Below are 15,703 nucleotides of genomic sequence, written 5' to 3' on the forward strand. Positions count from 1 at the left end.
AGTTGTAAGAATTTAATTTCGGTGCTGATCATTTGTTTGTTCGTTCAATGATTTTGATATGGAGATTTTAACACACTAGATCAAACTTTATAGTGTTAAAATTCATTGATTTCATTGATAAGCCTTTCAGTTTTACTATGTGTTATAGCTAGTTGTACATGTTAAAATCCCAAGGTGAAATCTTCTTGTTTTTTTCTCCCAAGGAGTGCAGATCTTTATATGCACATAATAAATATATTTAAAATCTATGCAGGTAAATTAAACATAGGGCATTTAAAGTTAACAGCTTGCTATTTATTAAAACAAAAATTTGAAAATATGGCAAAACTATATATATTTTTGATTGATTGATGGTAAATAGATATAAGAATATGGTATGAGTGCCAATGAGACAATCCTTTATCCAAACCATTAGAGGTCAAAGTATGGCCTTCAACACTGAGCCTTGGCTCACACAGAACAGCAAGCTTTAAAGGGCCCCAAAAAGACTAGTGTAAAACAATTTAAACTGGAAAACTGATGGTCTGATCTGTATTAAAAACTCTTATGAACCACATCAACCAATGACAACCACTGAAAATCAGGCTCCTGACTAAGAACAGGTGCAAACAAATGCAGCAGGGTTAATTGTTTTTTTGTGCCCATTTTACTGTAGAAGGCATATGTGACCAACTTCATTGAAAAAAAATGTCTGAAATATGTACACACAAATGCCTGAAATACGCACACACAAACAATTGAAACAGAGAGACAAGGAAGTATGAAGTTGGCATTAGGGCGTAAGTTTGTGAACCTGGAAAAATGTTGGCTAGACAAAGCCTACCCAAAAAACACCATAATTAAAAGAAGAAAATTTTATTTAATTGTCACCATTTTATTTGTTTATAGAGACAAGTACCGTATATAATGACCTTGGTAAAGGTGTGTTAGACAATGCCTGGCAAGGTTATAATGCTGCCTTATTTGTCTATGGACAGACAGGATCAGGCAAGAGTTACTCTATACCACCATTTTATTTGTTTTCAGAGACAAGTATATAATGACCTTGGTAAAGGTGTGTTAGACAATGCCTGGCAAGGTTATAATGCTGCCTTATTTGTCTACGGACAGACGGGATCAGGCAAGAGTTACTCTATAACACCATTTTATTTGTTTTCAGAGACAAGTATATAATGACCTTGGTAAAGGTGTGTTAGACAATGCCTGGCAAGGTTATAATGCTGCCTTGTTTGCCTATGGACAGACAGGATCAGGCAAGAGTTACTCTATGATAGGATATGGATCAAATAAAGGCATTGTACCAATCTTATGTGAGGAGCTGTTCAAAGCTGTGGAACAAAATGACGATAAAAGTAAACAGTTACAGGTGAGAATAAAGTTAACAATTACAGTTGGCGTAAACGAATCTTTTGGCAATTTCATCATGTTTACTGCTTAGATGTTAATAGATTGTTAAGGACAGTATGAATTTGAAATAAGCAGGTTTAGTAATTCTTGTCTACGTTATCAGTGTACACATTCATGAAGTTGGTTGCAGGTCCACATTTGGCATTCTTTGTGGGCAAATCTGTGGACTCCATACTTCTGCAAGTATAGTTGGCAAGTGGAAAAAGTAAAATCCATGTAGTCTGTGGTTTACTTTGAATATTGTTTAAGTAACTGCGAGTATTCTTTTATACAATATTACTGTTAACCAACTAAATTGCAATCTTCTACCTGACATTTGGTCCCTGATGGAGACTTGTCTCAATGATAATCATACCATAGCTTCTTTTTTATGTTTTCATGTGAATGCAAGATGTGATAACATTTTTATAAACTTTATTTTTGGTAAATTTCATGTAAACACCTTTATAATTTTTGCAAAACTAAGGTTCCATTTCTTTAAATTAAAGTTGAATTGATTGTATTTGACAATAGTTTACCTGTGTGCCTCTTTTTAACAAAAAAAAATAAAATCTTTTTTATGAAGATTCTTTCATTGACGAGAAAATGTTGACATTATTGTTCATTGACATTTCAAAGACATTATTTTTTTAATCAAAATTTGTATTTACAAACCTTGGCATGTTTTGAACTTCTCTATTAATAATTACCATGGAAAACCTGTCTGTTCCATTATCAAGTAAATGTATTGTTATGGAACATGTAAAAAAGTACTAAAAGGCTTTTTCAAACATTTGAAATTGAATTTATGTAGGCCAAGAATTTAGACGATTGCAAAATAATTATCTCTACAAGCCCTTGTGAGAATCAATACAAATATTACCAAGATGATGATAATTATTGCTGTATATATTCACACATACAAACAGAAATTGATGAACCTATTCTTATATCTCATTTCCAATAAATATTATATTACACATAGATAATTATTAATTCATAGTGTTTTGTTCTCATGTAAACTGTTAATAAACAATGAGGTTATTCAAGTTTTATGCTTACGCTGCTATAGTACATTTTGTTGAGAAAATGATATTTTTTGCGACGCTTGTGACAAATTTGTTGAATGCAAAATATAGGGATACTATAATTTAAGTCTGGTATAGGAAGTGTATTTAAGTTTATAAAGTTTCACAATTTAGAAGGTTTAGACTTGGATGATTCTCATATCGTTTACCTTCGTTATGTTGCTAAGATTCTGTCTTTCATATGTTTGTTGACCTTGACCTCATTTTCAGGGTTCAAGGACTGATTAAGTATTGTCAAGTTTTTTTGTTACCGTTATTGCTAATTGTCAGTAAAAGGATGTTCATAGTTTGTATATGGAATCCTAACAAGTTTTTCATGTCTGTTAGACATGGTTTGAAATGTGAGACAGGGTTTGTCTGTTAAACAGGGTTTGTCTGTTAGACAGGATTTGAGTTGTGAGACAGGGTTTGTCTGTGAGACAGGTTTTGAGTTGTGAGACAGGGTTTGAGTTGTTAGACAGGGTTTGTCTGTTAGACAGGGTTTGAGTTGTGAGACAGGGTTTGTCTGTTAGACAGGGTTTGAGTTGTGATACAGGGTTTGTCTGTTAGATAGGGTTTGAGTTGTGAGACAGGGTTTGTCTGTTAGACAGGGTTTAAGTTGTGAGACAGGGTTTGTCTGTTAGACAGGATTTGAGTTGTGAGACAGGGTTTGAGTTGTGAGACAGGGTTTGTCTGTTAGACAGGGTTTAAGTTTCGAGACAGGGTTTGAGTTGTGAGACAGGGTTTGTCTGTTAGACAGGGTTTGAGTTGTGATACAGGGTTTGTCTGTTAGACAGGGTTTGAGTTGTGAGACAGGGTTTGTCTGTTAGACAGGGTTTGAGTTGTGAGACAGGGTTTGTCTGTTAGACAGACTTTGAGTTGTGATACAGGGTTTGTCTGTTAGACAGGGTTTGAGTTGTGAGACAGGGTTTGTCTGTTAGACAGGGTTTGAGTTGTGAGAAAGGGTTTGTCTGTTAGACAGGGTTTGTCTGTTAGACAGGGTTTGTCTGTTAGACAGGGTTTGAGTTGTGAGACAGGGTTTGTCTGTTAGACAGGGTTTGAGTTGTGAGAAAGGGTTTGTCTGTTAGACAGGGTTTGTCTGTTAGACAGGGTTTGAGTTGTGAGACAGGGTTTGAGTTGTGAGACAGGGTTTGTCTGTAAGACAGGGTTTGAGTTGTGAGACAGGGTATGTCTGTTAGACAGGGTTTGAGTTGTGAGACAGGGTTTGTCTGTTAGACAGGGTTTGAGTTGTGATAAAGGGTTTGTCTGTTAGACAGGGTTTGAGTTGTGAGACAGGGTTTGTCTGTTAGACAGACTTTGAGTTGTGATACAGGGTTTGTCTGATAGACAGGGTTTGAGTTGTGAGACAGGGTTTGTCTGTAAGACAGGGTTTAAGTTGTGAGAAAGGGTTTGTCTGTTAGACAGGGTTCAAGTTGTGTTTGCTCTTGTGAATCTAATACGTAGTTTGGATTCTTAAGTGCATATAACATCAAATAGTTGACCTACTTACAATTTTGAAAACATTGCTTACATTGTCTTATTGTGGCCTTTTATAGCTGACTATGTGGTATGGGCTTTGCTTATTATTGTAGGCCATACGGTGACCTAAGTTGTTAATGTTTGTGTCATTTTGGTCTTCTGTGGATAGTTGTCTCATTGGCAATCTTACCACATCTTCTTTTTTATATTTTGTCTGTTAGACAGACTTTGAGTTGTGATACAGGGTTTGTCTGTTAGACAGGGTTTAAGTTGTGAGACAGGGTTTGTCTGTTAGACAGGGTTTGAGTTGTGAGAAAGGGTTTGTCTGTTAGACAGGGTTTGTCTGTTAGACAGGGTTTGAGTTGTGAGACAGGGTTTGTCTGTTAGACAGGGGTTGTCTGTTAGACAGGGTTTGAGTTGTGAGAAAGGGTTTGTCTGTTAGACAGGGTTTGAGTTGTGAGACAGGGTTTGTCTGTTAGACAGGGTTTGAGTTGTGAGACAGGGTTTGTCTGTTAGACAGGGTTTGAGTTGTGAGACAGGGTTTGTCTATTAGACAGGGTTTGAGTTGTGAGACAGGGTTTGTCTGTTAGACAGGGTTTGAGTTGTGAGACAGGGTTTGTCTGTTTGACAGGGTTTGAGTTGTGAGACAGGGTTTGTCTGTTAGACAGACTTTGAGTTGTGATACAGGGTTTGTCTGTTAGACAGGGTTTGAGTTGTGAGACAGGGTTTGTCTGTAAGACAGGGTTTGAGTTGTGAGAAAGGGTTTGTCTGTTAGACAGGGTTCAAGTTGTGTTTGCTCTTGTGAATCTAATACGTAGTTTGGATTCTTAAGTGCATATAACATCAAATAGTTGACCTACTTACAATTTTGAAAACATTGCTTACATTGTCTTATTGTGGCCTTTTATAGCTGACTATGTGGTATGGGCTTTGCTTATTATTGTAGGCCATACGGTGACCTAAGTTGTTAATGTTTGTGTCATTTTGGTCTTCTGTGGATAGTTGTCTCATTGGCAATCTTACCACATCTTCTTTTTTATATTTTGTCTGTTAGACAGACTTTGAGTTGTGATACAGGGTTTGTCTGTTAGACAGGGTTTAAGTTGTGAGACAGGGTTTGTCTGTTAGACAGGGTTTAAGTTGTGAGACAGGGTTTGATTTGTGAGACAGGGTTTGTCTGTTAGACAGGGTTTGAGTTGTGAGACAGGGTTTGTCAGTTAGACAGGGTTTGAGTTGTGAGATAGTGTTTTATTATTTTTATTATTTTTACATAAATGAGGCCGTTAGTTTTCTTGTTTGAATTGCTTACATTGTCTTATTGTGGCCTTTTATAGCTGACTATGTGGTATGGGCTTTGCTTATTATTGTAGGTCATACGGTGACCTATAGTTGTTAATGTTTGTGTCATTTTGGTCTTCTGTGGATAGTTGTCTCATTGGCAATCTTACCACATCTTCTTTTTTTATATTTTGTCTGTTAGACAGACTTTGAGTTGTGATACAGGATTTGTCTGTTAGACAGGGTTTGAGTTGTGAGACAGGGTTTGTCTGTTAGACAGGGTTTGAGTTGTGAGACAGGGTTTGTCTGTTAGACAGGGTTTGAGTTGTGAGACAGGGTTTGTCTGTTAGACAGGGTTTGAGTTGTGAGAAAGGGTTTGTCTGTTAGACAGGGTTTGAGTTGTGAGACAGGGTTTGTCTGTTTGACAGGGTTTGAGTTGTGAGAAAGGGTTTGTCTGTTAGACAGGGTTTGTCTGTTAGACAGGGTTTGAGTTGTGAGACATGGTTTGTCTGTTAGACAGGGTTTGTCTGTTAGACAGGGTTTGAGTTGTGGGAAAGGGTTTGTCTGTTAGACAGGGTTTGTCTGTTAGACAGGGTTTGAGTTGTGAGACAGGGTTTGTCTGTTAGACAGGGTTTGATTTGTGAGACAGGGTTTGTCTGTTAGACAGGGTTTGAGTTGTGAGACAGGGTTTGTATGTTAGACAGGGTTTGTCTGTTAGACAGACTTTGAGTTGTGATACAGGGTTTGTCTGTTAGACAAGGTTTGAGTTGTGAGACAGGGTTTGTCTGTTAGACAGGGTTTGAGTTGTGAGAAAGGGTTTGTCTGTTAGACAGGGTTCAAGTTGTGTTTGCTCTTGTGAATCTAATACGTAGTTTGGATTCTTAAGTGCATATTACATCAAATAATTGACCTACTTACAATTTTGAAAACGTTCACATTCATTTTTGCATAAACCTATTTTGGATGAATTTTAAATTTATATTATTTTCACATGAATTCTGCACAAGATTAGTCGTGTGGATTAGAAAATCAAAAATACATGCACATAAAGTACATAATGATAGTTTTGAAATATTACATAACTTAACAAGTACTTAAAAATATATTTATTGAAATTTCACTAAAAATTTAAATTGATATTTTACTTAAATCCATCATAGCATGCAATATACTAATTCCTAAAATTTAATGAGATTTAAATTTGGCCTTTAAAAAAATTGATGATGTAAAAAAATGAATTTTGCAATCTATGCATCATACTTATTTCATTCTTTTCAAATAAATTATCACAAACCAGAAATAAAATTGCCCGTAAAAATTGAAGCAATGCATATACATTAGGGATATACGATGTAAAAAAGATATAAAATCTTTACGGTATATATACCAAATGTTTGAAGTACAATTTTATATGTAGATTATTGACAATCTTTTTTATCGATCGTACATATGCAGTACCTGTTTACAAAGTTTTATGACATTTCTAAAGACACCTGAATTTATGCCCAAGGACAATAATACCGTACTTGATAAAATTTGCTTCAACACTTTGAATATGATAATACCAAAAAGTCAATACCATTTTATGACTTTAATTGATCTTGAATGCTCTTTGACTAGTTGTAAAATAACAACTCGACACGGATAGAATAAGAGGTTTAAATTGTATATTATGATATTAAATGTAAAGATCGTATTTCTACAAATAAACAGAAAGAATTTAACAGACCATAGTGAAACACAATTCAAATTCATAGAAGTTAATAACCTAGGCCAGAAATTTAAAGTATAAATTTCTATGAATAAAAGTTTCAACTGTTAATTAATTTACTAGGTGGTCACAGCGTTAAGTTATTTCATAGTTAAAATATTAATTAAGATATGGGTTTTTCCTAAAGTTTAACAGTTTAGTATTTTCTGAAAACTAAATGAATTTTACAGAAATGACCTACTAATGATGGTTTAAAAAAATATTGTGATCATTGAAATGAATTCTATTCATGCTGGCTTTGTAGACATTTAGAAAAATTGGTTCTCATATGATCTGATATACCTCTTTCAATACACTCACATATAATTTTACATATAGGAATCTTTCTGTGTTTATATTATTTTTTTTGTTTAAACAAGTGTAGCAAAAGGTGGCACAGTTTTAATTTCATGATGGCAGCAGTGACTTTTTTCAATTATTTATAAAAATCTGAATTTCTTATTTTTACTTTTTTTTTCATTTAGGCAGACAAAAATTTGTCAAGAGGTTATTTATAATGAATCCTGACCTTGTCAGTCTTTGTTACTTGACCTTGACCTCATTTCCATGCTCTTAAGTTTTGGTATTGCATCTATGGCTATTCCAAGCAATGAAAAATGATATGTCAGCAATACTTGGTTAATGAATTTGTTAAAGGAATAATGATGGCCAGTGGTCTAAATAATTTCTACTGAGATCAAATGAACCACACTTTGATTAAATAAGTATAATTAACAGGTCATAAAAGGGATAAATAGAGTTATAAGAATTAGAGAAATAAAAATAATCAATAGGTCAGAAAAAGGATAAATTGAGCAAGAGAAACTGTATTATAACATTTAAATGATTGTGAATAATAACAGAGAAACCAAAGGAGATCACTGAACAAAATGTTTAAAAAATGGTTTAATTTCTACAATAAAATAATCATATTGTCTAAATAACACTTTAACTTTTAAGTCTTGACTGTAAAACATAATTTCATTAACCCTAGGGCCAAACATAAAATTGTCTCTTGATACCCACCATAACACAAAAAAAAAAAAATATTATTTTTTGTCTATCTGATGAATTAAGCCTTTTTCAACTGATTTTTATAGTTCGTTCTTATGTTGTACTGTTATACCACTGTCCCAGGTTAGGGGAGGTTTGGGATCCCTCGAACATGTTTAACCCCGCTAATAGCTGACTATGCAGTATGGGCTTTACTCATTGTTGAAGGCCATACGGTGGCCTATAGTTGTTAATGTGTGTGTCATTTTGGTCTTTTGTGGATAGTTGTCTCATTGGTAATAATACCACATCTTCTTTTTTATATATTAGCAGCGAATGAATATTACAATCATTATGTTCTTTACTGCTTCATATGGTAATTTGGCATAAGCCTTATACATATGAGCTAAGACATAGGAAATGACTAACGAAATCATTTGGTATTAATGGTATAATTTGTATAGACGAATTACAACACCTCCTACATTGCCAAATCAGCAGAACTAATCCATGTTAATCCCTAATGCATGTATGTTGACTTTTCCTTTTGTTGTCTGAGCTAACATGTTATGCTGTCTGATTTCAGTCTTTAAATTCCAACTATTTATAACCAGAGAAGCATGATATATTTGTTGAATGAATCAATATTATTACAAAAAAGAATACAAATTATACATGAAAATTTATAAAGTTAAACTTAAACCTAGATGTTTTAAACAGCTCTGCTTTCAAAATTTGAAGTAAATAATCAAAATAAATTTGCTGTGATAATTTATTTACATAGCATTTTGAAATAATTGTAATGGGGTTATTATTATCAGTAAAAATGCTCTAAATCAAAGTGAATTGGTGCTTACATGTAGGGATAATACGACCTTGATCCACTTTTGGTAATACAAATATATATACCTGAGATTTTGTTTTGAAATGCATAGAAGGTTGAGAATAATGACAAAAATTATATAATATTTGTCTCTTATACCAGTATATATCAAGTTTTGAAGGACTTACGATTTCACCTCCTCTTAACCTAGTAATATTTTCTCCAGTATATTATTTCTGATGTTGACCGACAATACACACAATTATCAGTTTGGTACGATTCAGAGATCGATATACTATGTAGGTAAATGTGTATTATGACCAAAGATGCTCTCTAGATGTATTTGGTTATTTTTTGTTGTTTATCATGCATGATTGACATTTAAAATTCCACATCTCTTAATTTTTTATCATGAATATCTTCTTCATTGTTTGTTCAGCATCAATGTTTAATACATATATAAGAGTAGTTGGGGGTATACATCAACACAACAGCAATTCAACACCATGAAGTCTATAAAGATTTTAAAAAAATCACATTTATTTTAAAGGACACTGATCAAGGGTAGAGTAAAAGATGAACAAGATATTCATGATAAAAATTATTAAATCAAATCACATCTTCTTAATTTTTGTATTCAACAATAAACAGGGATGTCTATAGCATATGTCTAGTTATAAGCTAATCCTAGTCTAGCCATGTGAATAATTTAAGAGACTTGTTGATCATGAATATGAAGACTTTTTCAATGCCAAGATTGTCTTCTATTAACTTCTAGTATGCAAATTATCTAATGCTACTGCGAATTCATTATTATTTGTTTGATACCGATTTTTGTGGATTTCTTGGTTACCCAAAGCAAGAAGCACAAATTCAATTGTCCAACGAATTACAAATTTCTAGTGGAAATCAAATATCCCAGAGAATGTTTTCAATAATCCATGAAAATTGGTACCCACAAAAATAAATGAAACATCAGTAACTCTAAAGTCTCAAAATTAAGATTGTATCTATTTCTTCTGATTGAAATCATCTTTGAATTCAAGTTTTGCTTTACCAGTGAATCATTTATGTGATGGTTGTGTTTTATTTTATCTTGCAGGTATCTTTTAGTATGCTTGAAATCTACAATGAACAAGTCAGAGATCTACTGGTCAAAGCTAAACCACAACAGGGTGGATTGAAAATCAGACAAAATCCACAGAGTGGATTCTATGTTGAAGGTTTAAGGGTAAGTGAGCTACTAAAAAGTCAAATAAAAAAAATACCAAACACTGTGGAATATTTAAAACCCAAAGTCCCTTATTGAATGCCAAAATCAACAATTCAAACACATCAAATGAATGGATAACAACTGTCATATTCCTGACTTAGTAAAGGCATTTCCATTAGTAGAAAAGGGTGATTGTATCTGGTTTTATAGCTAGCTAAACCTCTCCCTGGTATGACAGTCACATACAATTCCATATTGACAATGCTGAATAGGGAAATGAAAAATAAACCAATTCTCTTCGAATATGTGAGACACATAAGAGTACTATGTAGACTATTACTATTTGTTAGATACTAATTTTCCTGGGTTTCTTGGGTATGGGAGAACCATGAATTCAAATGTTTACAATTACAAATTTGCAATCGGCTTTGTATGCAAAGATTGGCTAAACAACAAAAATCAAATATCTATGAAAATGAAAGTTTTCCCCAATCTATGAAAAATTGATACCAAAGAAAATAAATAAATCTACAGTTGTCAAGATCGTTAAATTACCTTATTGTACATTTATAGTATAACAAAAGGTTTAGTTAGACAAGAGAAAGATGATGTAAGCTCTGGAAAAAAATAGCAAATTATGGATTTTTTTTGTGCGTTTGCAATTGTAATTGTTTTAAAATTCATTAAAATTGATTACTCAAAGTATGTTTCAGACATGACTTTATAAAAAAAAAAAAAAATTTTGCAATACTATTTTTAAAAAGTGTTCCCTGAAAGACAAGTCTATTGATTTGGTTTCATTGATTTACATGTAATTATGATAGTTTTTAAAACTAAAAGACAGGTTCTATTGTAAACACTGCATTAATCGAAATTTTATTAATGAGTCTGCATTTTATCAAATAGAATTTGTCTTTTTGTCTTCCTATTACATTGTATTATATTATTTATGAAAAGAATTGATTTTTTCATGAAAGCAATTAAAATGATTGTCTTTTTTAGCTTGTACCTGTTCGTAATTACAAGGAAATAGAAAATTTAATGGAACAGGGAACAGTTAACAGGACAACAGCATCAACAAACATGAACGCTACCAGTAGTCGATCACATATGGTCATCACCATTAGATTTGCACAGGTAAAGACCTAAACTAAAATGTGCTTTACAGCTCTTATCCATATCAGCATAGGAACAACTTTTGCATAAACATAAGATTGAAAATGGAAAAGGGGAATGTGTCAAAGAGACAACAATCCAACCAAAGAGCAATGGTCCAAAGCCAGTCAAACCTGATATAACAGTAAAATCTATCAGAGCCCAAACCTATCTTGTCTGGTTACTCTCATCTGGTCCTGCTCTAGTCATACCTTTGCATTTTGAAGGTCAACTCTATGGTCTTGTCTTACAAGGTCAATTTCTCTGGTCCTTGGTCAGGTTACCTTTATACACAAGTTTGACTATACATGTACAATCAATTTCTGACTGACAAGTGTATAAAACCCTATTCTTTTTTGTTTGTGATTGTGTTGTAATGACTCATGTTTGATTAATGTTGTTCAGTAGCAAATATTACATGCATTAATAGGATGATTACATGTATAAATATAAAACCTGCTTTATACTAGTCTGACACACTGAGGGGAAAAGGTCACCAAAGATACCAGGCTTATAGTTTTATTAGCCAGGTGCAGGTTGCTTCTACAAAATACCATTTAGTTACCTTAAAATCTAAAAAGTTAAGACTAAATAAGAGTACCAAGTTTCAGGGCATAGAAAAGTAAAAAAAAAGGTTTCCAGACAAGCTTAATGTAAGTTGGCTTAGTAGTGACAGACTAAGGATTGATTTAGTTTGAGATTAATATAACACCTATTGTAACACCTTACCTGAACATAACATATTATTGTAATTATTTATTTACATGTAGGTCTTATCAAGAGGAATTCTATATAAGTTGAAATAATTAATGGATAAAATTGATTTTTGGTCAGACCTAATGCAATTTGTGTATTTGAATGATACTTTATGAGGTCATGCCCTCTCTTCAAGGTGTTTTATCTTGTATTTGAAGGTCTCCTTTTTGAATATATAATGGGTATGTATATATATTATGCATGGCATAACCGTAAATTTTGGCTCTCCCTTGACACCATTTGCGAGTATGGTCTTGAGGAAAGGATGATAGTTCGTCCAAAGGGGACAATAAATAGCTGACCGGTGTTAAGAGAGAGCCATATCTCTTGCACATTAAAGACACCCTTGTAGATTTCGAAAAAGAGTAGGCTAATGCCACTACAAGGCAGCACTCACACCTGCAAAGTGGAAAGGGATTAAGGCCCGATTAATATAAGTTACAAAACTTGTTTCTCAATCCACTATAATTAAACAAGTTTAAACCAACCTTAAATTGCCTAATGTATGATCAAGACTTGTTTTAAAAGGCAAATAGAATTGTTAAACTATCATAGGTGTTTTAAATTCATTAAAACATTTTTATCACATATTGTCCAGTAGCAAACACTTGATGAATATTAAAGATAAGACAATAAATGAAAAAAAGAAGTACTTGCAAAATTGATAAGCAGGAATGAAGTAGGAAAGGGGGATAACTTTTTTAAAGAACAAATACTGATGTGATTGTTGCAAAAGATAATTAAACAATTTTAAATTTTATTACTGACTACAAACTTACTAGTAACAAATAAAGACTTTGCTGGGGTCTAATATCTTTAAAACTACACATAAAAATGTATCTCATCTTTGAAATATATTTGGTTTTCTTTTGATTTATCATCTAAAGACACTTAAAATACTTAAAGATGATTTTTAAACTGTAAATTTGATAGATGGTATACCTCTGTTCCATGGCAAATATAGACACACTTCAGTTTATAACTTTTCAGAATTCTTGTGGGAATTTCCCATTCAAACTGAGTGGATTAGAGGGATTTTCTTCTTCAAAAAGCTATTTATGACAATTTATCGTAAACTAACTGATTTGTTCGTAACCATAAGAAATTTTGTGAAATGGGAACAATTTATTTATAGAATTCAATCTGTGTTGGCTGCCACTTATTATTTTGAAAACAAAAAATCTGGAGATACCAAAAGATATCAAAATTTCATGAGGCAAACTTAGCCTCATCAATAATATTTTTAACTTTGGTTAAGTCTCGGTGAAATTCATCGCCAACTTTTCCAGACTCGCAGTCATTAGAAATAACTTGACACATTGTATGGTTATACGTAGGTTGAAGGTTCTATGTTTACCTTTGAAGGTTTTTGTTGTTTTTGTCTTTTTTATTTCATTTTATGATTGATGTATACTCCAACTCTCCTTGCAGTAGTATCTTGGTATATCAATTTTTACGATTGATCATATTTGATTTTTTGTCTTGTTTGATGTCTTACTCTTAATTTATTCAAAGCAGAAACTTTGTCTGTCTGGGGAAATGTAAAAATCATTTTGATAAACAAGGCATATACATTTATGAATTGCTACATTTTTGCCAGTCTTATATCTTCCTATAAAGTACAGAAAAAAATAATTTTCTGAAAAAATATTTGATTTTCTCCAAGTATGGAAAATGCTAATGAAGGTTTACATTTTTGACTTCCCATTAAAAGAGCTTGTTATTCACATGCTTGACTATTTAAACTTGTCTTATTTAAAAAAAATGTCTTGAGCTTTTGTTAAAATAAGTCGAAAGCCCTGAATAGGTTGAAAATATATTTTTTGTGCCAGATTTCTACTTGTCCTGGGTAATTTAGCCATCAAAGTGGCAATATAATTGTATATTGGTAAAAAATAACAATAAAGAAATAAAGAGAACAATAAAGACATAAAAATGTCTCACATGATTTACATTTTGTTTTTATTATATTTTGACACATTTTAAAAAGTTTATAGACTATTAGATCATAGCAATGACAGTAAAATTTTGGTTTTAATAATGTTAGAAATAAAAGATTTAAAACATTGAAGCTAATGGTAACTGAATAATACATGATGTCATGAATATGAATGACATCTTGACACTAACATTAGCATAAAGGGGCATTTGCTCATTGTTGAAGGCCTTACAGCTATCTCTGACTGTATATGTCTGTGTCATTTGGTCTCTTGTGGAGAGTTGGCAGTCATATCTTCATTTTTATATTTCATCCTTAAACATTAAACTCTAGACCATTACTCTGTTCTGTAATGACCAATAGTTGATTAATTTTAAGTCCTTCAATGACGCAGCATTTACTGTTGCATTGGATTTAATGTTTAAGTTCTTTATGTTAATATTTGACTTTCGTGTCTTTTGTATTTGCTTTCAAATATTAAAGAGGTTTGTTTTGTCTGTAAAAAGAGTAAATCATTTTATAGATGTGTGGAAAATTTTATTCTCTTAAGGCTATGAAAACAATTATTTGTTAAATCTGTAAAGAGATCATGCGTCTGTTGGTTGCATGTTTGATCTTGCAAAAGAAAAGTCTTTCCTATCCTTCATATGACCTTTAGTCTTCCTGGTACATAGAAAAGAATGACCTTTTTTACCTGGCCAGAAACGAGAATCTTCTATTATCACCTAGATTTAAATCTTTTGATCTGTTTTCACCTGTACTGTAACTTCCTGGTTTTAGCATGACCCTATAAATTCATCCACTCTGATTCTTCCTTAATATAAAAGTTAATTTAACATCTATTTAAAGTTAAAATTTAAACTTTGTGTAAATAATTGACATCTCATATATTATTAATGAGTTCCATTATGCAAAAAATTACTTAAAGCAAATTTTCGGTTGTTCTGATGTTGGTACTGTTTGAATCAATAAGGAAGACGAAAAAAGATAGTAAATGACTTTTTGAGACAGTTTTATTAGCATGTAAGAGATGTAAAGAAGGTTGTAAAGTTACATAAGAGTTGATACTTAATGTTTAATTACATTTTTGCCTGACAGTCCAAAAGAATTTAATAAGCCATTTATAGCTTGGGTGCAAAAGAATGTGCTTTACAATGTTTTTATTGATGCTTCCCTCTGGTGAGTTAAAAAATGTTGAAGTAAGTTGTCAACATCTAGCTTAAATCAAATTGGTCATTTAGGCCAGCTTACTGCAACAAATTTAAAGAAAAAAATACATAGAAAGCACTGAAAATTCATTGAAAAGGGGAGATAACTCTTTATTTTGTACAAAATTTTGTTGCATTGTTAGTGAACTTTAAAATCATTTTCTGAGCCATCCACTGATGATTCAAAAATATCTTTGACATATATATCCTTTGTATGATATAAACATAAAAAATACATTGGAGCCGAAATTTAGTGGGGAAAAAATTATGTTGTGCCACCCATATCAAAGGATTTAGATATAGGAAGATGTGGTGTGAGTGCCAATGAGACAACTCTTCATCCAATTGCCTGCTATTTACTTTGACAGCCTCTTTTAATTCTTCATCATGAGTTTTTAGGATTTTACTCCTTGTGAAAACATGAGGAAGAGTTTATATCCTTTATGACTGAAAAAGAATTAGTTCTTTAACTGGTAGTTTGTAAAAAGATACCATGCCTTTGAACTGGGCAAAAGCTTTATCTTTATGCTTGATTCTGTTTATCCATCTTGTCTTTGAAAAAGTCTCTTATAATAAATCCTGATATACAATTCTGCATTTGCCCTGCAAAAACTTCTGTAAGATGTCCTTTGAACCCCTTCATGTTATCTATGCTT

General features: G+C 32.5%; 1 protein-coding gene across 4 annotated transcripts in view; it reads left to right on the forward strand.

The window, feature by feature from the left end:
- LOC134701490 (kinesin-like protein KIF28P) overlaps positions 1 to 15,703 on the forward strand; it is a 54,974-nt gene that overhangs the window by 14,556 nt on the left and 24,715 nt on the right. For all 4 annotated transcript variants that reach the window (XM_063562642.1, XM_063562645.1, XM_063562643.1 and 1 more), the window contains exons 3-5: positions 1,160 to 1,366; positions 9,879 to 10,007; positions 10,992 to 11,126. In XM_063562642.1, coding sequence (XP_063418712.1) covers positions 1,160 to 1,366; positions 9,879 to 10,007; positions 10,992 to 11,126 — 471 coding nt within the window. The remainder of the gene's footprint in view (positions 1 to 1,159; positions 1,367 to 9,878; positions 10,008 to 10,991; positions 11,127 to 15,703) is intronic.

This window comes from Mytilus trossulus, unplaced genomic scaffold, assembly GCF_036588685.1.
Source record: "Mytilus trossulus isolate FHL-02 unplaced genomic scaffold, PNRI_Mtr1.1.1.hap1 h1tg000244l__unscaffolded, whole genome shotgun sequence".
NCBI classification, from domain to species: Eukaryota; Metazoa; Mollusca; class Bivalvia; order Mytilida; family Mytilidae; genus Mytilus; species Mytilus trossulus.